At 42.4% G+C, this 22,448-nt stretch overlaps 1 protein-coding gene across 2 annotated transcripts in view; it reads right to left on the bottom strand.

Moving 5' to 3' along the window:
- The window catches only part of ITPR2 (inositol 1,4,5-trisphosphate receptor type 2), a 340,705-nt gene that overhangs the window by 63,371 nt on the left and 254,886 nt on the right, over positions 1–22,448 (bottom strand). The window contains exons 41-45 of one of the 2 annotated variants that reach the window (XM_077826251.1): positions 22,015–22,271; positions 20,669–20,869; positions 18,167–18,277; positions 14,829–14,924; positions 12,360–12,476 (exon numbers count right to left, since the gene is read on the bottom strand). In XM_077826251.1, the coding sequence (XP_077682377.1) occupies positions 12,360–12,476; positions 14,829–14,924; positions 18,167–18,277; positions 20,669–20,869; positions 22,015–22,271 (782 nt within the window). The remainder of the gene's footprint in view (positions 1–12,359; positions 12,477–14,828; positions 14,925–18,166; positions 18,278–20,668; positions 20,870–22,014; positions 22,272–22,448) is intronic. The other variant, XM_077826259.1, reaches the window with a different exon arrangement.

Below are 22,448 nucleotides of genomic sequence, written 5' to 3'. Positions count from 1 at the left end.
GAACTATGTGAGTGAAGGAGGTGGATGGGATGCAAGAGGGAAAGACCTAGGAGATGAAGGAGGAGCAAAGAATGAATATGGGGAGGTGGAGGACAAAGAGGAGTGGAGACAGAACTGGGAAGATCCCCTCCTTACCAGTGGGGGTCTATTTCACAGCCACTGCAAGGGGAAAGATTTCAATCACTTGCAACTTCTATGAGAGGCCAAGAAACCAAAGTGCCCAGAATAAGTGAACACTATGGGCTCATCTGAAAGGCCAGCACACTGCACAGCATCCAGCCAGCAGAAAGCAGTGCCCACTCCAAGCAGAGCTGCAGCAGGTAGGTTCCCACCCACAGGATCCCCAGTCTGCAGAGTGGAAGAGCTTCTCTCCTCCTCATGAAGGCCACCAGGACAATATAAAAACTGGAGAAAAGAAAGCATCTCCCTTCCAGGAGCTCTCAATTCTATTGCTTGAAAGCATGTTCCTCTTTTTGGTTTCTTATTCTGAGCAGAAGTAGAATGGGAAATAACACTTCTCTGCAATCTTTCTATCTACAGCTGTCTAACAAATAGAGTCTAAAAAAAGCAAGTTAAATATCCACACAAGCAAAGTAGGCAGCTGCTTACTACCTTGCTCTTTTGGGGGCCCCACATCCCCTTGAAGTCTTGGGATGGCCCAGCCTTATTCTCCAGCCGTGGGACTGGAAGCAGAGGAAAAAGGATACTGCCAGACAACCTCCCCTGCTCTGCCAGAAAGACAAGTGCAACTTGTGACATGATATCTCCTGCTTGGGACCATGCTCTTGTTCGGGTCCTCCAAATTATACGGCCAATCCTGCTAGTATCCCAACCTCTTTAACAGGTATTTCTCAAAGCACAGAAAATTATTTTGTGACAAAAAGTTCTCTTGCCCAAAGATAAATTGGATTAAAGTGGAGAACAGGCAGCTGAGCCCTGCAAAGAGAATTCACAACTGTCCAAACTCAATCACCTTTTTCTGTTCACCAGTGGGGATTGTTATGCACATACTGGGAGGTGAGGCAGGAGTGGAGGGCTGACCACATGAAAGAAAGGAGCAGGAGATCAGACGAGATGCTTCTTCCAGCAGCCAGTATGGCACAGCCTTCCCACCATTTTAAATAGTGCTGCTGGACTTTTGCCTCATCCATCCACTTAACAGAACAAAAAACAGAATAGCTGTCTTCAGGGCTTGGCAATGGGGAGAGGAGTAGGCAAAACAAAATGTGATGATATTTCCTTTCCAAATCCCACATCTTTACTGCAGTCGTCTGGACAATATTTGCACCAGCCACCTATGAATTAGCAGCATATGCTAAGAAAGCAAAGGAAAGTGAGTAGTGGGGGTGCAACCTTCATCCTAGACAGACACTTCTTAGTCCTACTCATCAGATATGAGCTATTGGTGTTAGCCAGCAATTAAATGATGATCAACACATAGAAACATAGAAAGAAGAGACTGGTGAGTAACTGATGCTCATCCTTGGCAATCACAACAAATCAATGATTGCACTGCTACTGACTAGGAACCGAGTGGCTAGGCAGCAGTTCTGCAGAAAAGGACCTAGGGGTTACAGTGGACAAGAAGCTGGATATGAGTCAACTGTGTGCCCTTGTTACCAAGAAGGCTAACGGCATTTTGGGCTGTATAAGTAGGAGCATTGCCAGCAGACTGAGGGACGTGATCATTCCCCTCTATCCAGGCCTCATCTGGAGTACTGTGTCCAGTTTTGGGCCTCACACTACAAGAAGGATGTGGAAAAATTAGAGTCCAGCGGAGGGCAACAAAAATGATTAGGGGGCTGGAGAACTGACTTATGAGGAAAGGCTGAGGGAACGGGGATTATTTAGTTTACAGAAGAGAAGAATGAGGGGGGATTTGATAGCTGCTTTCAACTACCTGAAAGGGGGTTCCAAAGAGGATGGCTCTAGACTGTTCTAGTGGTAGCAGATGACAGAACAAGGAGTAATGGTCTCCAGTTGCAGTGGGGGAGGTTTAGGTTGGCTATTAGGAAAAGCTTTTTCACTAGGAGGGTGGTGAAATCTCCTTCCTTAGAGGTTTTTAAGGTCAGGCTTGACAAAGCCCTGGCTGGGATGATTTAGTTGGGGTTTGGTCTAGGGGCAAAGCTTTGAGCAGGGGGTTGGACTAGATGACCTCCTGAGGTCCCTTCCAACCCTGATATTCTATGATTCTATGAATGACGTGGGATGTGATCCAGCAGGTGATCCAGAGGAAAAATCATCCTAATGTCACTAGCCATACACCAGGTGGGAAAACTGGACCCCAGTTTGTACAACCCTATGCATGAAAGCAAGAGCCACCATAATTAAGTGTCTGTTTCCACCCTGAGATACTACTGGTGTCCTAAGTAATCTTCCATCTTATTCTTGATGTAAAGAAAACGTAGCCAGCTGTTATACCAGAATTTGCTAGCTGGAAATTTCAACATGATCACACTCCTCACGAAAGGGGAATAACCCCATTTTATGCAAGTCCTTTGCAGATCACCTGTAACGCATCAGTCCCAGCTCAGCCTCGGATGTAAGACTTTGTCTATGGTAGTATGGTTACAATTCAATACCATGTATATATCTATTAATCAGGGTGCCTCTGCTGCAATATAAACAATGTCAGTGGTATATTACATATATTTCTGTGCAGACAATATTAGGCACTGTGGTTTATGGTGACAAAGTGCAGTCCACTTTGAAAAGTGAGTGTAAAAATGGCACTGTGGGATTCCACATTTAATCTCTCTCAAAGACTTCTAGATCAGATTTGTTCAGTTTACAGGTAGAATGATTTTTCTCCCTATAATTCTCACCTCTGCAAACTCAGCCTGAAAACTGAGTCGTGTTCTTTCTGCTTCATATATCGCCATCAGTAATGAGGATTCTGCAAGGTAAGTGCTGCCCTTCATTACACTGTTACTGACCGTATGGCGTCAATGGAAAACACCAGTGTAACCGAGAGCAGAACATGAAGGCAATGGGACAAATTTTCAGCTGGTACAAATCAGTGTAGCTCTTTTGACTGCAATGGAGCTATTCCAATTTACGCCAGCTGAGAATCTGGCCGAAAAAGGAACTGGCCCTGCAGTAGAAACTCAGCTAAAAATTCTGCTAGTGAAATGGGAGTCAGAAGAAAATCCAGCTCCTTCTCCTAAAAAAGTAGTAACTATACTTTTGTCACTGAGGTGAGCGGATAGGACGGTGGATACATACAGTGAGCAGCAAGTCTCTCGAAGAAGAGAGTAGCATCTTACACAGCCACTTTTCAGAGCAGAACCACACATTAATACTCGTGGTATTCCCTCTAGTATGCCTTATGGGCCCCTATTCTACAATAAATTGTATTTCCCAGATACAGAGATCTTAAAAACCATAAATAATATGGACACAGGATAACTGAAGTTAGAGGTAGGAAACTCCTGTCCAGTTAATCATGTCTACCTCCATGTTAATGCAATATACAGTCCCCAAAACAGAGGAGTGATATCAGCTGATAACATTTGACCTTATTAAAAATTTTGAGGAAAATGAAAGTAAGCAACACCCATTGGACCAAAGCCTATTAGTGGGATCCTCTAAGCATGGCCACTTCCAACCCCAAGGAGCTTCACTGAAGTCAGTGGGACTCCTCAGAGGCACTAAGACCCATGTTATTCAATTCCATTTTGGAGTTGGATCTTAAATGATGGGGTAATAGCTGGAAGCCAATGTCAAAAAAATAGGAAAAGAAAAAGTTGCAGAACAAGTTGCCAAGGATTGGCAGCCTCAGACGTTTGTTTAACTTTCAGGGGCTCATTAGTGTCAAGGCCCTGTGGCAGTCTCCATACTGGATCTATACAGTGGAGCTGGTTGAAGGTAGAGATAAATACCCTCCTAATGAGCTGCAGGGAGGGTGATGTGCCTCCTGGATTTCTGTTTCAATCTTGGCAATCTGAGTGTAAAAGCCTTGCAACAGCTTCTGATTCTGCTGACATTTAATTAGCCAGTGTCATTTTGATGCCATAGACTGTCTCATCAGGACGAGAACTACAAAACAACATGCGGAATATAAAAGTTTCACAAGTAGTTTCAGGTCTGGCAGGCCAGGATACAAGTCCCCTGACAGTCACAGTTCCTGGGGCAGGTCCCCATTAGCTCCTTGCCTTGGCAATGTGATCAGCTAATGCTTTGCTGAGGCTTGCAGATTTCCTTCCTAGCAGAAAACGCCCACTAAAAGTATAGTGCTGAAGCCTTAAATTCCACTTGCCTTGCAGGAAGAGAGTGACTTTTTCAAAGGAACTCAGGGTTACTCTGTGGAATTCATCCCGCAGGACTGGTGGGCTTCTAAGATTCCTCATTATTTGTCTCAACCAAGATCAGGGCCCTGCTCTCCTAGGCGCTGCAAAAACGTTCAATGAAAGACTATCCTTGTTCCAAAGAGCTTACATGCTAAATAGATAAGGCAGATCAAGGGTGGGAGGGGAAACAGGTGCAGTGACTTGGCCAAAATCACAAGAAAGTCAGGGCTGGAGCCAGGACCTAAACCCACATCTTCTCATTCCCAGTCCAGTGCCATCTCCACTGGATCATACTCTGAACTAAAAACTTAGCGATGCTCCTGTAAGTATGTACAATGCTTTTCTTTATGCACAAACAGCTGTTTGGGAGGAGACACTCCCATTAAATGTCTTGAGAACCCTCACACCGTGCTGCAAAATGTGGAAATAGTTGGCTGTACAAAAATTGGAGCTACCTATAGATTGAAAGGGTCAGATCCTCACCTATTGTAAATCAGGGTAGCTTCATTTACACCACCTGCAGATCAGTCACTTTGTACTTGTGCCTTATTTCTGGAGTTCCTACTCCCATATATATCAGATACATTTTAGAGTAAATTAGCCACAGATTTATTTAAAAAAAAATCAAATGATCAAAACAATTTTTAGTTCATGGGTCACTTTTAACACAGTATGTCTCATGTGACATGACAAAGCTCTGGCTGGGATGATTTAGTTGGGGTTGGTCCTGCTTTGAGCAGGGGGTTGGACTAGATGACCCCCTGAGGTCCCTTCCAACCGTGATATTCTATGAGCACTCTTCACTGCCAGACTCCATGGGTCTGTCTACACAGCCCACACAATCGAGCCTCCCAAGACTTGGGCTTATGCTACCACACTAAAAACAGATGTGTAGACAGCACTCAGAAGCTGAGCTCAGCCTGGGGCTCAGGCTCTGAAGCCCATTCCCCTTCTCTAGGTGTCAGAACCCAAGCTCCAGCCCAAGCTGCAACATCTACACAATTGTTTTTAGCGCAGTAGTACGAGGTCTGTGAGCCTAAGTCCGTCGACCTGGGCTGGGAGGCTCACTGCCACGGGCTGCGTAGATGTACCGTGAACCAAGGGGTTCTTGCTGGAATTTAAGGCTGTTCCTCACAGCTGGAAACCTCTGGAGCGTAGTGAACCTCAATAGTGCTTTACTTATGCGGCAGATGGTACGGAGGAAACGTTGACACACTAGTGAGGAGAGGGGAAAAGACATTGCTCTCTCCCATGGCTCCCACCCACACCTTTTCCTTGGAATCACCTGGTGTTCATGTGTCACACAATTAATGGAGACCCTTACTGCGAGAATTACAGCCCTTCTCACACTCTATTTCCTTGTTTTGTCTTCTTGTGGGTTCTTTTAAATGCTTCATTAAGTAACCCACTTCTTCTTCAGTAGCATTTCTTTTCAGCCCAGTCAGTCAATTTCACCACAAATGTACTCCTGATTCCGGTCACACTTCCTTCCTGAGGAACACTGCTCTGTTGTCTACTGCTGCCTGCATAGTCAATTCAGAAACCCTGGATTCCTATGCCAAAGGCCAAGATGCACTGAGTGATCTTACCTTGGATCTGGTTGTACACAACTACAGAAATGCCCCTTAGCTTCCACAGCCATTGAATCATGGAAAGCCTGTTTAGCTCCATCACTTCAATCTCCTACTTGTAACTCTCCTTTGCCCTGACACAAAATTATATTTGTCTCTATTCAATACGTTTCTTTTTATTTATTTACATGTATATAACATATACAAGAAAGAGCCTATCCAGAGCTATACGTACCTTTGCCAAAATTCAAAAGTGTTACCAACTGAAAGAAAGCCAACAGCTGCTCTACACCCTCAAACCAAAAATAACTCCCCCCAGTAAAAATCAGTACCACCTTCCCCCGCGCACAAACAGCCAGTCATATGACTAAAGTTCTCCCAGCTTTAACAATCTATATTATTAGCAGCACAGGAAAGTACATATTTAAAAATAGGCTTAACAGTCTCCTTTAAGGAATGGTAAGATACCAGCAATGATGCCTTTCTGATGTATTCAATGCCAATTCCTCCTCATTAGTATAGTAGGTGGTACTGAGTTAGCATGAGAAGCGGACCAGCTAGTGCAAAGGATTAGAAATCAGACAACCTGGCTTCTTTTCCCATAACGGCCAATGACTTGTTGCCTTCATCTCTTTTGCATCCTACTTCACAGGGTTGTTGGGAAAATGTAGGCAGTTAATGTTTTAAAGTGCTTTGAAGCCCTCAAAAAGAATATGCTATAAAAGACAAATGTGATTCCTAAATATTTCCAGAATTATTATTATTTGTACTGCTGTAGTTAGGAGCCCCAGTCGTGGACCAGAACTCTGTTGTGTCAGGCACTGTACAAACACAGAACAAAGGATGGTCTCTGCCCCTGCTATGCTCAGAGATATTGGAGGAAATTTCACAGTTTAATATGTTTAAGTAGATAGTCATAGAATAAGCCCTTATATGGCCGTGCACTGCTTATATTTTTAACTATGTGGGTAACCAGAATTTCAACAACTACTTGAAACTTTTCCTTAATAAAGGTCTCATTATCAAACCAATCTTATTTGAACTGACAAAATTATTATTTTTATTAAATAGACTGTAGGGTACTATTATTCCCAAAGTATAAATGCAGGCCATCAATTGTCTATTTAACAAATATTCAAAATGCATATACCTATTAATCTACCATTACACATAGCAAACATGGCAATAAGGAGATTAGATATTTCATGCTACGTTTGATCAACGAATCTTTATTCTACTGCTAATATATTTTAGCAATTCAAATGTACAAGGCTGAATTACTTGTTTCCCTCACTCCATTGATAATTAGCACCAGATGGGAATGTGTATGAGTTACCCATTAACTCAAATTGCTACTGTATGTTTAGTTTTACCTTTGTTTATTTTAAGAATTTATCAATGAAAGGGAACTTCCAACTGTGCCAGGCTATCAGGAGATTGTTTGGTTCAAGCCGATGTTCGTTTATGCAGCATACCTGCACTGATATCAAGCAGCGTTAATTTCTTCTAACCACACGGGGTGGGAGGAAACCATCCTTTCATCAGATCTCGGTACCATCAGGAGATTGTAGTATTTACATAAATATTTTTGGCACTCCCTTGGTATTTAACTAAACTTTTAATTTAAGCTTATAAAAAATCTTCTGTTTTCTAGGAAGCTATAATCTGCTCAAAAAGGGCATTGTGGCGTTTCATAATTATTCTCTCTCTGGCCCCAATTCAGCACTCAAGCATGGGCTTAATATTAAGCATTTGCTTAAATACTTTGCTGGATCAGAAGTCTCAAGGCATGATCTTGAGAGGGATGATACCCTACATCAGTGTTTCTTAACCATTGAGTGTGACCCAAAAGGGTGTCATGAAATGCAACAGGGAATGTGGGGGGTCATGAGGCATTGAAAATTTTATTATAATCTAAAACAAAGAAAATCTGGTTCTCCCCACTCCCTGCACACCCTTACCCCTGAAGGTCAAGTGATCTTTGTCAACCTCTTGAAATACACTAACAAATAAATTACAGGTTTCAGAGTGGGCACTACAAAAACTAAAAACTAATTTCCCCATGCTAATTTCCCCCTACTGTTACTCACACCTTCATGTTAACTGTTTGAAATGGGCAACCTTGATTACCAGTACAAAAGTGATTTTTCCTCCTGTTGATAATAGCCCACTTTTAATTGAATTCAGAGTAGCAGCCGTGTTTGTCTGTATCCGCAAAAAGAAAAGGAGGACTTGTGGTGCCTTAGAGACTAACAAATTAACTTGAGCATAAGCTTTCGTGAGCTACAGCTCACTTAGTCGGATGCATTCAGTGGAAAAAACAGTGGGGAGATTTTATATACACAGAGAATACGAAACAATGGATGTTACCATACACACTGTGATGAGAGTGATCAGGTAAGGTGAGCTATTACCTGCAGGAGAGTGGGGGGGGGAGGGGGGACCTTTTGTAGTGATAATCAAGGTGGGCCATTTCCAGCAGTTGACAAGAACATCTGAGGAACAGCTGGGGGCGGGGGGAGAATAGTTTTACTTTGTGTAATGACCCATCCACTCCCAGTCTTTCTTCAAGCCTAAGTTAATTGTATCCAGTTTGCAAATTAATTCCAATTTAGCAGTCTCTCGTTGGAGTCTGTTTTTGAAGTTTTTTTGTTGAAGAATTGCCACCTTTAGGTCTGTAATCGAATGACCAAAGAGACTGAACTGTTCTCCAACTGGCTTTTGAATGTTATAATTCTTGACATCTGATTTGTGTCCATTTATTCTTTTACATAGAGACCGTCCAGTTTGGCCAATGTACATGGCAGAGGGGCATTGCTGGCACATGATGGCAAATATCACATTGGTAGATGTGCAGGTGAACGAGCCTCTGATAGCATGGCTGATGTGATTAGGCCCTATGATGGTGTCCCCTGAATAGATATGTGGACACAGCTGGCAATGGGCTGTGCTGCAAGGATAGGTTCCTGGTTAGTGATTCTGTTGTGTGGTGTGTGGTTGCTGGTGAGTATTTGCTTCAGGCTGGGGGGCTGTCTGTAAGCAAGGACTGGCCTGTCTCCCAAGATCTGTGAGAGTGACCACACCACACGATCCATTGTCTACAGCCAAGCTCTACGATACAACCGCATTTGCTCCAACCGCTCAGACAGAGACAAACACCTACAAGGTCTCTATCAAGAGTTCTTACAACTACAATACCCACCTGCTGAAGTGAAGAAACAGATTGACAGAGCCAGAAGAGTACCCAGAAGTTACCTACTACAGGACAGGCCCAACAAAGAAAATAACGGAACGCCACTAGCCATCACCTTTAGCCCCCAACTAAAACCTCTCCAACGCATCATCAAGGATCTACAACCTATCCTGAAGGACGACCCATCACTCTCATAATGTGAAAATCAGGATGGTTTCTTTGTGCTATACACGGTCACATTTTTGTTGCACAATTTAACCAATTGACTATCTGGTTTGACATTCCAGACTTCGAAGGGCCAGTTACAGATCAAACTTTTATGTGCTACTTGTTTCAGAAGCCTTTGTAAAGTCTAAATTTTCATCACATCACAGACACAGCATGTTATCTGAGTTCTCCTTGCTGAGAGCCTTTCTAATATCACAAACGAGAAGTCAGCTTGATTTAGCATAATCTATATTTTAAATTATTATTATAAACACCATGCAGGTTTCCTTTGATTGAGGTGTGAAAAGAGGAGGTACTGGAACGAACACTGATCATCAAGATCTCACCAGGACTGGACGGTATTCATCCAAGAGTGTTGGAGGAACTTGAAAAAGAAGTAACTGAGAAAAACTCAAGGTTTGGCTCTGAGCAAGGAGCTTGAACATGACACAGACAAATGGAATGTTTGGCCACAGTAGATTCTTGTGAAACAAATCATGCACGCTGTCCATCTGGTAATAACGGGGGGGTTTCCAGCCCGTAGTAGCGAGCACCCATTTGCGTCATTACTCTGTACTGCTGTGGGCAACAGAAAGGCTTCATTTGGAATCTGCCCCCACTCTACTGTACGATGGGAGTGAAGATTATGCTGGTCCCTTGGGGATGGCTCAGTTCTGTTTCCTCTAGTTTGAGTTCCCCACTCTGCTTACAATGCACAGGACAGGAAGAGTGGGAAGCAGTAGTGCCAGGAAAGGGATGAAGTCAGTGGAGAGGAACCAGCATGAACAATGGTCCCACATGGTCTGCAGAGGAGGACAGGGATGATAGACAAGTGATGTGAGGGTAGGGTGGGGAGAAGAAGAAATGTTGACCAACTTGATGATGCACAGTTAACAGTAAGGGGTCTTCTGTGTCTTGCTCTGCAGTGTGGGGCCATAACACAGTCCTCAACCTTTCTTGTGATGTATTTATATCTTTCTGTGCATAGCAGGTCAGACATTTACAAGAAAGTCTTTTGCTTCTGGTAAAACCAACCACAGGAAGGGCAGGGAAGGATGTAGTGGTGGCAAAATGCAGAACCCACTCCAGCCTTTAAAAGAGCAACGACAAAAACGGAAAGTCTGAGTGCTCCAAAATAAACTGTCTGTGCATGAGTTTATGACCATAAAAAGAGGAACTCTAATCTGGACTCTGCTGCTAGAATGGTACAGATGCTGTAGCCAAAGTAGGTGGCCACACGGAAGCAGCTGAAAAGCTATACCAATTGTGAAAATGGTAAAAAACTAACAATGAAACTGCAAGGAGCAAAGCAAAGAAATATGATGTAAATTAGGTCAGCTACACAGAGCGGAGAGTACAGTCACCAGTACGCTGTTTATACATAAGACAGCATTAGAGAGTGTTTAGAGAACAGGATAGGAACTAGGCAACAATGATCTTACTCATGAGGGACAAAAGTTCATATCCTACCCAGCCCAGAGTAATTGAAAGGACGCAGTAGAAAGAGTTTGGTAGTCAAAGATTTGTTTTCATGTGCCAAAAATCAGCTTTTCATTAACAGGGGTCGGGGGAAGGGCCTAAACAACATGGTTTAATCGTCTAATGCTCTGTTATGTGGCTGTATGGTGTTCAGCATGGCTGTACATATAATAATAAATAGATGTGTTCATTGGGATAGCCAACTGCAGGAAGGGAAATCAGTCAGTTTTGTAAAATCTGTACATCAAGCATAGGTTTTCCTGCCAAACCAATATCCCCATTGTCTTCTGCAGGGCATGAAGGAGATAAATTGTAAATTGTTGCCAACATCCAGGATGTGACCAAAATGCCCCACCAAGGATCAGACATACGGAATTGGTGTTGCTTTCTTAGTATGATTGTATAGCTCCTGGCAGGGCAACAGTATCCCAACAATCTTTTCTTACATAGCTTTAGCCCTAATTCCCCTTTGTCCTGAACCTTGTGTAGTCATTGATACCAGGCACACTAAGCACGAAGTGGGTGTAAAATGTTCCCGGTGGTGCAACTGCTTATACTAGGTGCAAGGTCCACAAAATTCCCATTGTCTTTATTAGGGGCATTGCAGGCAGCGTAAGGGTAGAACATGGCTCTCCATAACATAATAGCAATGAGAGCCCTTCATTGAACATGTTGAAGACACAAAAATGAACATAATTCACATTTTTCACCTTATTAGTGTAATTATAACCTGTCCTCTTTTCTTCTTCTAGTCAATATTACTCACATTTTAAGGAATATGCTTAACTTTGTATTTTCTGCCAATTTATTTAGAAACTCCCATATCTCTACATTTTTAACATGCACCTGCTCTAATAAAAATAATTAAAAACAAAAGAGAAGGTTCCTACCAGGGAACAGCAAGTACTATTGGCCTGTACCATCTTTATTACAGGGCTTCATTACTAAAGTTGCAGTCTTTCCTTTTTCCACCGGGTGGGAGGGGGAGGGGGAGGGGGAGAGAAATCTCGCTCTCTTTATTGGCGTACCAATAAAAATCTGTATGATCACCTTTACAGTGCACAAAAGATGTGTGATAAGAGAGCCCTGCGCAACAACTGCATATCCCAAAAGGAACAAAATTCCCATATGGCCATACTATTAATGTAAAATTAACAGCTGTAAAATAATATTAGTATTTTATTAATATTCATTTCATATAAGAATATAAAACATGAATTAAAATCTAATTGATGATAATCTGATTCAATTTATGCTTTAATTAAGATAAATTATTTTTACATGCTGATCTGAGCCAAAGACTCCCAGACTAGGAAACGACAAAAGATAATAAACTGAGTGTACATTACTTGCTCCATTCTAGGTTATAATTTACATCTCAACAGTACTCACACATCATGGGCACAGCCCACACACACAGCAAAACCATACACACTTTGATCCTGGCCCCAAAGACACACTAGAGAAAATGATATCCTATATAAGCTCGATCCTACAGACGTTACTTAGGCAAAACTTCAACTGTTAATGCACACAGATCTAGGGTAGAATTGAATGACATCTTGCAGCCTTTAACACTTCTCTTTTATGGACTCAGACACACATTAACAAAAGACATACCTGATGTGCCAGTATGTATATATTGTGGCCAACGTCTTTTGGTGAAATATTATCTCCATTCTCCTCATCATCATCACATTCCAGAGCCTGATTATATGCGTTCTTCATTACGTCCACCTTTAAAACAAATAAAATCAAAGGGCTGTCAAATATTTTAATTCCATGAAAAATGTGAACTGCATTCAGATTTGCTCACTGTGCTTGGCTCAAATTTGGACAGGTCCCGTGAAGTCCTACAAGAAGATGATGTACGCCGAAAAGCACATTCTGAATGAACAGCAGTCTGAGAAGGTGTTCGGTTTATTCTTGTCTCAACCAATTGCACTCTGCTTTGCTGTTTTTCCTCTTTGCCATTGTAAGACAAACTGCCAAGTTCACAGCAAAAATTGAGTCTGTGTATTTCAGGAGAAATTAATCCAGACGTGGAGGATTTTGGATACCAGTGTAGAAGGATGGTTCATAGCTAGAGCACAAGCCTGGGTCCAGGAGACTTAGGTTCAGTTGCCTGCTCTGCCACAGCTTCCTGTGTAACCTTGGACAAGGTCCAAAACCTCAAAGGTGTTTAGGTGCCTATCTCCCATTGATTTTAATAGGAGTTCGGTGCCTAAACACCTTTTAGGATTTCGGCTTTATATTCTCTATGCCTTGGTTCTCCATCTACTGCAGTAATGGGGACCCAATAGGTACTTTAGCTAGACAGATAGTGAAGCCCTGCTGTGGGGCTTTGGGCGAGGAAAAGAGGGGGTTGTGCAGATTATTCTCGACCCCCCGCTGTATGCGCCATATGGGATTTTTGCATTAATGACTAACAAGCTGATATGGAGGGGGCACAGGGAACGGGGCAGAGTAGGGTGACTGAATCCATGCTTACACAGAGGGGTAATGATTATTCCCGTAGGCTGGAATAGCAGCCCTGGAGGGGTTGTGTTACAGTCTCACGGCCTAGCTGTATGTTGGGAGGGAAGTTTGTACCACTCCACCCCTGGTTTCTTAAACTTTGTACACGGGGGGGCCGCATTTTAACCTTCTGAATGTCTTACATACTGACAGGGTGAAATCCTGGCCCCACTGAAGTCAATGACAAAACTTTCACTGACTTCAGTAGTGCCAGGAATTCAAGCATTGATTTTTTTTCCTAATAGTCACCAGTAAAACAGTATAAAAATGGGTTTCTGGGAGAGAGTGCAAGAAAAATTAAGTTATCTACAATTAAGATTAAAATCTAACAATGAACTGTGTGGAAGAGCTTGTGAAATTCACCTTTTCCATTTTTAAAACCCAAGTTAATCATGTCATGTGCTTCAAGGGATAAACTAATGGCTTTGCAAGGGTCAGGAAGGAATTTTTCTCTCCACATACAACACTGCACAATTACTTGGTTTATTTGGTCTTATCCTCAAAGCCTCAAGGCCAGAGGCATGATACCAGACTAGATGAACCACTGATCTATTCTGTTTTAGCAAATTCTTTGAAACCCCCCCACTAATTTCTACTAAATTTTGTGAAGCTCAAAATGGCAACATTTTTCACTAACAAAACTTCTGTGAGAAATCAACACAAATCCTGGGCCTCGAGAAAGGGTGCTTTTTGAAATGTATGTTTAAAGGAAGATTGCTGACACTGCAGGCAGTGCCTTGTTGATGGGACTTATAATGCAGGACACTTGCAACCTATTCCTGGCTGGAAGCATGCAGCAACATGTGTATACACAGAAGCAAGCTGTGTATAAAAGAGCAGTCAAAGAGGAAGGGAAGGTAGGAATCAGGGACAGGATGTTGGGTGGGTCAGGGATCTTAAGGTCTCTCAGAGAGTTTACAGAAAATATAATTTCTTTGTACCTCACACAGGCCCTGATCCTGCAATGAGATCCAGGGGAGAGGAAATGGGGGCAGGGTGGAGCCTGACTCACTCAAAGTGCTCTGCACAGGCACCAGGGGAGATCCACACAGATCTTACTGCAGGATGGGATCATGTTTTTTCCAGTCACCAAATTGTCCATATTGGATGGAACTGGCCACTCCCCCAGCTTTTCCACCATAACAGAAATTCACGGGGGACAATTACAAATATTATCCCTATTCAAAGATAAAAGCAAAAATATGTTTTTGACTTTTTTGTTTTGCCTGTGAGGTGCATTTTTTTTTCTTAGTGTGGTATCACAAATAGTACAAGCTTAATTTCCCAGCTACTGACAAAATGTACTGGAGTACGATAATTTAGTTAGGAAACAATTACAGAAAAGTGCTTGGAACGGATAAAAATAATGAAGTCATAAAGAATGAAATCATGCATGCTTGATCCTTCAAAAATACCTTTGGAGAATTAGTACTAGCTTGATATGCTATATCCCTATATGCAGCCATTGCTGTTCAGTTTAGACACAGATCCTTTACAAAATATTTTGATGATAGAGTTTATTGGGGGTGGGGTATAGCCAAAAGATTTATGAATATTCAGAAGTTTTCTTACCAGTTCCCTTGGTCTCATATTAAAAAGGATTCTTTCTGCATTCTCACTGTCATGCCTGCTTTCCATAATAGCCAGCAAAAGCTTAGAGGCATTGTTCTAGAGATACAAAACCAAGTTAATGCAAATGTAAAATCTATTTCATGGATTAACGATCCTTGCATTCATTTTAATTGAAATTACTAGGACCACTTTTTTTTAGTGGATACGATTTTAAACTGCTTGCATCTTTTATGTTATTGACATGGTAAATAGCTGCCCTCTGACTTTAATGTCAATGTGCTGTAAAAATAACTAACTACGTATAGTATATTGGAAGGGGTATTTTAAATATTGAAAAATGTCTGACTTTTAAATACAAAGCTTTATTCTGCATTGAGCACAACAAATGAGATCCCATTTCCTGTTCTTATTGCCCAGCTCACAGTTTTTGTCATTTTGTTAAACAATTGAGAGCAGAGGTAATTACAAAGTGTACCATACAAAAGGTTTTGCCTATGACGCATGTTTCCTTCCCTTTTTGTTTTTTAAAGCATAATTAATGACCCGATAGGCTATAAAATCAACAGATTTCATGCATTTCATAATCTTCAAATTTAATCTGAATACCAAGTACTGAGCATATTCCTGAACTCCTGGCAGGAGTGTTAACTATCGGATTTTCACTCAGATCTCTCCCAGGGATAAAATACCATGTCCTTAAACAGTAGTAGCTCCATAACTTCCAAGAGTCTGGGACCTGATCTTGCTCCAATTAAAATCAATTGGAGTCCACTGGAGAGGAAGGTTGGTCTCATGGTTCAAGCACTATACTGGGCAGACCTTGGTTCAATTCCCAGCTCTGCCGCAAACTTCCTGTGTGATCCTAGGCAAGTCAAAACCTCTCTGCGCCTCAGATCCCCATCTATAAAATGGGGATAATAATACTTCTACACCTCGCAAGCATGTTGTGAGGCTAAATGTATTTGTGTTTGTGAATTGCTGAGATACTACGCTAACCCCAAGAGGTCCCCTGTATGAAAATGTGAAGGCATAATGGGGTCCCTTGCTAGAAGCACAGCTGGAAATGCACCTATTATTAAGGCTGCCCAATATTTCCCAATCCTGTTCTCAGTCGCTTATCAATTTGCCAAACTAACTGTTAGAGCTGAAATTTGACACGCTGGGTTCCTGCCCCAGGCAGAACTATTTTGGAAAATTTCCGTCAAAAAAGTTCAGCCCTTTTCAAGAATGAGGCAAAAAACCTTGTTTTGCCCATGTTAAAACATTCTTGTGACTTCTTCTTTGAGCAGTTCTATAACTCCCATGCTTTGGAGTGGGGACTTGAAATTTGGAAGGGGGTGACCTTTGTGGGAGGATCAGGCCTTTTGTTTTCCACATGAAAATCCACCTACATTTCACCAAGTTATAAGCCTCTGGAAAAAATCACAGTTTGCACATGCTTGGTAGAGACTTGCTTGGCAACTTTAAAATCTTCAAAGCATTCTGTCCACGGTGAAGCATGTTCCCACTCAAAGCTGTGCAGGACTCTCTCTGCAGTTGACGTACTGAGATGCTGAAGGCTGTGCTGAAGTCAGTCACTGGAACTCCTGTCTCTCGAGCCCCCCACCATAGACACGGGAAAATACTGGACCTGGGTGGGGTGCAGTGGGCCCAGTTGGACAAGGAACCCTAGGGGGAAACTGGGACAGGAGGAAGGGGGGCAGAGTAGGATGGGTTGGGCATGGAGCCGCAGACTGGAGGGAGTCCCATTGGATGAGATGCTGGTGAAGGAGACTGCACCTGGCTAAGCAAGGATGCTGAAACTGGGAACCAGTGGGGTGGAAGGAAGGAGATGGGGAGGAAGGGAGACAGATCTGATGAGGAGCCAGGGCACAGGGGGGAGAACTGGCACTAGTTGGGCAAAGACAGTGGGGCAAAGAGCCAGGAACAAGGAACCAAAGAGGATGTGGGGGCAGGTTGAGATTGGAGGAGGAGCCTGGGGAGGAAGAGAGTGACTGAGAACCAGTGGGGACAGGGAAAGCGTGTGTGTGGGAGAGACAAAGGACAGAGTCATTGGGGCGGAGGGGGAGAAACAGAGATTGGCTAGGCAAGGAGACTGGGCACAAGATATGGTGGAAAGAAGGTAGGTGCTGGGATGGGGTGTCTAGAGAGTAAGATAAGAACTGGCTGGGCAAGGAGACTGGGACTGAGATAGGAAGCCGGAGGAGTGGAAACTGGAACTGGGTATATGAGAAGAATGGGCCTGGGACAAGAAGACAGGCACAGGTTGGAGTGGACGGGGCAGGAGGAATCAAGCATAAGGAGATCATCTTTATTTACATAATGACATACTATTTTTTCCAAAAGACTTCTGCCTCATTCAGTGCACAGGGTGGACTTGCACTGGGGACGAATCAGGGTGGTGTAGGGAAGGAGATTGCTGTCTGTAGGACCCCTGCTGCACTTGTTCCAGAAGTTGGAACTTGTGCAGTGAATGAGGTGGGAGACTGCAGGAAGAAAAAGGATGGTCCCATGATTAAGGCAGTTGAATACTGCACTGGTGAACTGGATTCTAGCCCTTTACCGCAGTGCTCCTGCAGGATGTTGGACAAGTCACTTATAAACAAATTTTTCACAGGTAGTCACTGTGCGCCCATTTTCTGGGTGGCCAACTTGAGCCCCTGAGCACTGATTTACAGAACATATAAAGTGCTTTACAATGCTATGAACACGGAAAAAATCAGGTCTCAGGTGTCTTAAATTGGGCACCCCAAATGAGTGGGGCATTGAATAATGAGGAGAAATTAGAAGGCTGAATAGCTGCTCATTAAGTAAGCATCATCCATCCTGTGCAATGAAGGGTCCTATGAAAAAAATAGTATGTAATCATACAATTAAAAGATGGTATCATAATGCAGATGTCCAAGGGGACCCAATTAAGGTTGCACGGGCAACCTTATACCTGGCATTTTGTAATGTTTGATGAAAAAATTTAGACCAGTTCTGTTCATATGTAGCAATACCTGAAGTGTCACATTACTTGAGAAGCACACCACCAGATTTTATATCCAGAACACAGACTCTTCATACCAGATATACAGTATCTATTTGATAAGGTTTTTAGAGGAAGTTGAAGGCAAGTTCCTGGATATGATGGTGGGTAGAAAGGAATGTCTCTGTGTCTGATTCACTGGTTGAGCTGAGCCAAATCGAGTTAATTTGCTTACTAAGGCCACCAGGTATATTATGCCGTCATGACACTAAGTAAGCGTCAGGATGCCTAGCACTCTTGCATAGGCATTTTCATCATCATCATCATTACTTGAATCTGAATAGATAAATAAAAATATTTTCCATACCTTTAGCTGAAGCACCAGGTCCATGCAATATTTGCCAAGAGGGTTTATGTCATTCAGGATCAGTGCAATTATAATATCAATTCCATTAGACTCATGGGTAGCAATGCAGGTCTTTTTAAAATGAAAAGAAAAGAGAGAGATGCACACATATGAGCATATTTTCAAAACAAGGACCCAGATCCTAGGCTGCTCTGTGGCAGCATTATACCCAATGGCCAGTGCAAAGTGGCCCTAAAGCAACGGTAGCTGGCCATAGGAGGGAGGATCACCCCCGTGGAGCAGGAGCTTTCTGTTGTGTAGAGCCAACATGTCACCACCCATCCCTGCTACAAGTCCCTGCTACCTCCCGCTGCTATTTTTAGCACTGTGGTGTCTCACTGATTCCCCACTATTGGAGCCTCTCTCCTCTGCGGCGAACAACGTCCCCCAGTTGGAAAAGTCTCTGGCAGGAGGAAAGCAAGGGGGAAAGGCTCTACCAGCTCCCTGCTGCTGGAGTACTTCCGCTCTGTGGGGAAAGGCTGATGGACCTTTCCCTGCTGCTTCCCCGCTTCCAGAACCCTTCCTTGCCTCAGGAAAAAACTCTGGCCTTGGGGAAAGGTCCGCCAGCTCCCTGCTGCTAGAGCCCTTCCCCCTCCACAGCGAAACGTTCCAGCATCGGGGAAAGACTCTGAATGGTGGGGGAGCTACTGAAGCCTTTCCCCCTTGCCGCCCCTCTGCCAGAGCCTCTGTCTGACCTGTGTAGCTACACGTACACACTGAGGTATGGACACAGCCTATTTTTCTCTGTAGCGGGTAGCTACACATAATACTACATGCTACCACCAGTAGCGTAGACATAGCCTACATGACTATATGATTTGTGTGCACAAATGCAGGTTTTATATATTTTATATACACACACACACACACACACACGGGAGGGTGCTTGTTTTTGTTTTTTTAAAAAATACAGCATCTGAAATTTGCAACTGTGGCGAACGGTAATTCTGAATATTTTCACAACTAGAGTTCTGGCCCTTTTCAGCTATAACAAACACCAGGCTAAAAAAGCTTGTGGATTTTTTTTCTTTTAAAAACATTATATAACATTAGAGAAGAAAAAGCTTAAAAATAAAAAGCAGAGAAAATGAGATAGAAATGACAGAACTGAGTATCTGCCTCTGAAATACACAAGATCACGTCTTCAGTTGATGTAAAAGAGCATAACTTCATTCCTTAGTTACTTCACAGCGGTCTAGGTAATGAAGTCTAAACAATCAATCATATTTTTTCATTACCAGTGTTCTCTGTGAAGCTAGATAGAAAGTTAACTTGAAAACACATTTTTCTTTCCTTTTACAGCACTCTAATTATCTCTGTATTTTCAAATAGTTTGACCCATGAGTTTTTAAGCAAATATGATTATCTTTCAGTGCACTTTAGCTTTTTTGAAGTATGAATTAAGGCTGCTTGATTGTCAGTATTGCAGACAAACACACTTTGTAGTTAAGCAAGATATATGCTAGGAAGTAACATTAATATTTAACTGTATGATCCAACAGCTAACTATTTTAGTATTAAGAAACATGCTTTTATTTTGTAATTCTGTCCACTGCAAATTTCTCCATTCCTAATCCATAACAAAAGTTGTGAAATTACATATGCTGTTACATCTTTTCTTTCGTTTACCCAGGCCAAGTACAGTGATGTAAAATACTCAGGTATATGACTTTATAGACTCCATCCAGCAATGCACTTAAGCACACATTTAACTATAAGTCCTCAATGGGACCATTCATGTGTTTAAAGTCAAACAAGCTTAGGTCCCTAAATCTGTGCCAGCAAACACTGAACACACCTTAAAGTAACTGCTGAGGACAGAAAAGCATGGCAGCTTACACCTCACACCTGCCTCTTTCTGAGTGTATTTTTTAGGAAAATCCCTGACATCTGACTGAAGAATTGCATCACCACTACCCAGTCTTGAAGATGCTGGTCTTAAAAGTACAGCAGAATACTGCATTAAACACTTGGGAACTATATGAATTACAGTCATCATATTCTAGAAACCTGCAGAAAGACCACCACAGATAAAAGCTAAGAAATGAGTGAGATTTAGGTTTTATTGCTTATTTGGTTACTAATGACTTTGCCATGTGCTGCCACAATTACAGTTCAAAACCTGAAAGGACTCTCAAACTGTGTGGGGGAGGTTTGGTTTAAATCCTGGCCCTATTATGGCCAATAGCAAAACTCCCATTGATTTCAATTTGGCCAGGATTTCACCCCACCTATATCTGAGAGATTGTACTACAGAGAAGACCTGATTAGACAAAACGAGTCCAAGCTCTTATAAAAGTGCATTTTCAAAGGCATCTTAAACCTTATGAAGGCTTCAAGTATGGTACAGCCAGCCATATAATTTGAATCGGGTCCTGAATTATTAAGAATATGAAAAGGTTATGTAATGCCCATGGACACACAGGTAAATTCTTCCTTGCCAAAAACGATTATTCCAGCTACCTGATTTTCATGACATGGGCCTTGGCAGTATTCGGTCAAGCTCTCAAGGGTTTGGTTTACCAGAACTACATTCTTCTCGTTGATGTATAGCCCCAACAGGCCCAGACCGCCTGTCGTGCTTCCACAAATGCAGTCCAAGAACTGGAGAGTCTCACACACTAGGTTGTAATTTGTTTTGTTGTTCTGATTTCTTAAGAAGGTCTGAAAAGAAAATAAGAGATTAGGCACCACACCGGAATAGCTTTACATTTTAATGGCAATTCTCCACTTACCGGGCGTGATAAATGAAGGCGGAGGGTGTGGGGGAAGCTCCCTTTTATGGACCCAGCCAGCCAGCTAGCTATAAAATCCCTCTTAGTAGCTGTTCTCTACTTGCTTTACCTGTAGAGGGTTAAAAAGTCTCCCTGCATAGGTAAAAGGAAGAGAGTGGGCATCTGACCAAAAGAGCCAATGGGAAGGCTAGAACTTTTGGGAAAAAACTTCCCCTTTGTCTGTCTGTTGTGGTTCTTGGGGAGAAGCAGAAAGACAGGACTGCAGTTATGTTGTAAGAGCTTGAACCAGGCATGAAAAATCATCAAATCATAACTAGAAACTACTCACTTGAAACCCCCAGAAGATGCAATTAGGTTTATTTCTTTATGGCTTGTGGACTCCTCTGTGCTAATCCCAAATGCTTTTGTTTTGCTTGTAACCTTTAAGCAGGACCTCAAGAAGGTTATTCTTGATGCTTAGTTTTTGTAAGTGGGTTTTTTTAAAATCTAGCAATAGCCTAAGTTTCCAGATGTATTTTCTTTCTTTTTGGTTTTAATAAAATTTACCTTTTTTAAGAACAGGATTGGATTTGTGTCCTAAGAGGTCTGTGCATATGTTGTTTAATTAGCTGGTGGAAACAGCTGATTTCCTTTGTTTTCTTTCTCAGTTCTTCCCCAGAGGGTGTGTGGTGTGTGTATGTGTGCGTGAGAGAGAGAGAGAGAAAGAAGGGGCTTGAGTGTACCCCATAGGAAGGAATTCCCAAGTGTGCCTTCCTGGGTTCTCAAAGGGGTTTTTGCACTTGGGTGGTGGCAGCATCTACCCATCCAAGGTCAGAGAAAGCTGTAACCTTGGGAGTTTAATACAAGTCTGGAGTGGCCAATATTAATTTTTTAAGAATCCTTGAAGGCCCCCACCTTCTGCACTCTAAGTGCCAAAGTGGGGAATTAGCCTTGACACCTTGTGAACAGGTGAAAATTTCACCGCACAAAACAAAACAAAACAAAAAAACCTGTAAATTTAAGTACTCAGAATTCAGGAAATACAAAAAATTAAGTCAAATGCACAATCTTTCCACCTATTCTACAGAACCATACCTGGAGCTCTCGGTTGTGGTTCTCACATAGCAACTGAAGAAATCTCAGTATTGGCTGCATGATTGTGATAGCAGGGCTCATTGTTGCTTCCTCCGTGGACTTTTCTTCTGTGTTTGTAGTATCTGTTGCTGAGCCCATAAGATCTATTTCTGGGTCCATTTCTCTTCTATACACAGAGTAAGCTTTGGATGTTGCAGAAGACGCTTCTGTTAACTGCCCCTTCATGCCCTGTTTCAGGTGCAGTGTTGAATCCCTTACTGTAAATGAAGACGATAATTCCCATTTTCCCCGGCTCGATTCATTAATAAATAATGAACAACAACAGTGTTTGGGGTTTTTGTTTGTTTGTTTTTTTTTACACTCAACCCCTAAAGACCTCTAGGCAACACATAAAAAAATATCAGAGCCATGTTCACAAAAGAATAATGTTTTCC

This window comes from Eretmochelys imbricata, chromosome 1 (assembly GCF_965152235.1).
Source record: "Eretmochelys imbricata isolate rEreImb1 chromosome 1, rEreImb1.hap1, whole genome shotgun sequence".
Classification (NCBI taxonomy): Eukaryota; Metazoa; Chordata; order Testudines; family Cheloniidae; genus Eretmochelys; species Eretmochelys imbricata.
Note: the sequence above shows the minus strand (reverse complement) of the source record. Positions and strands in the feature narration are given on the sequence as shown.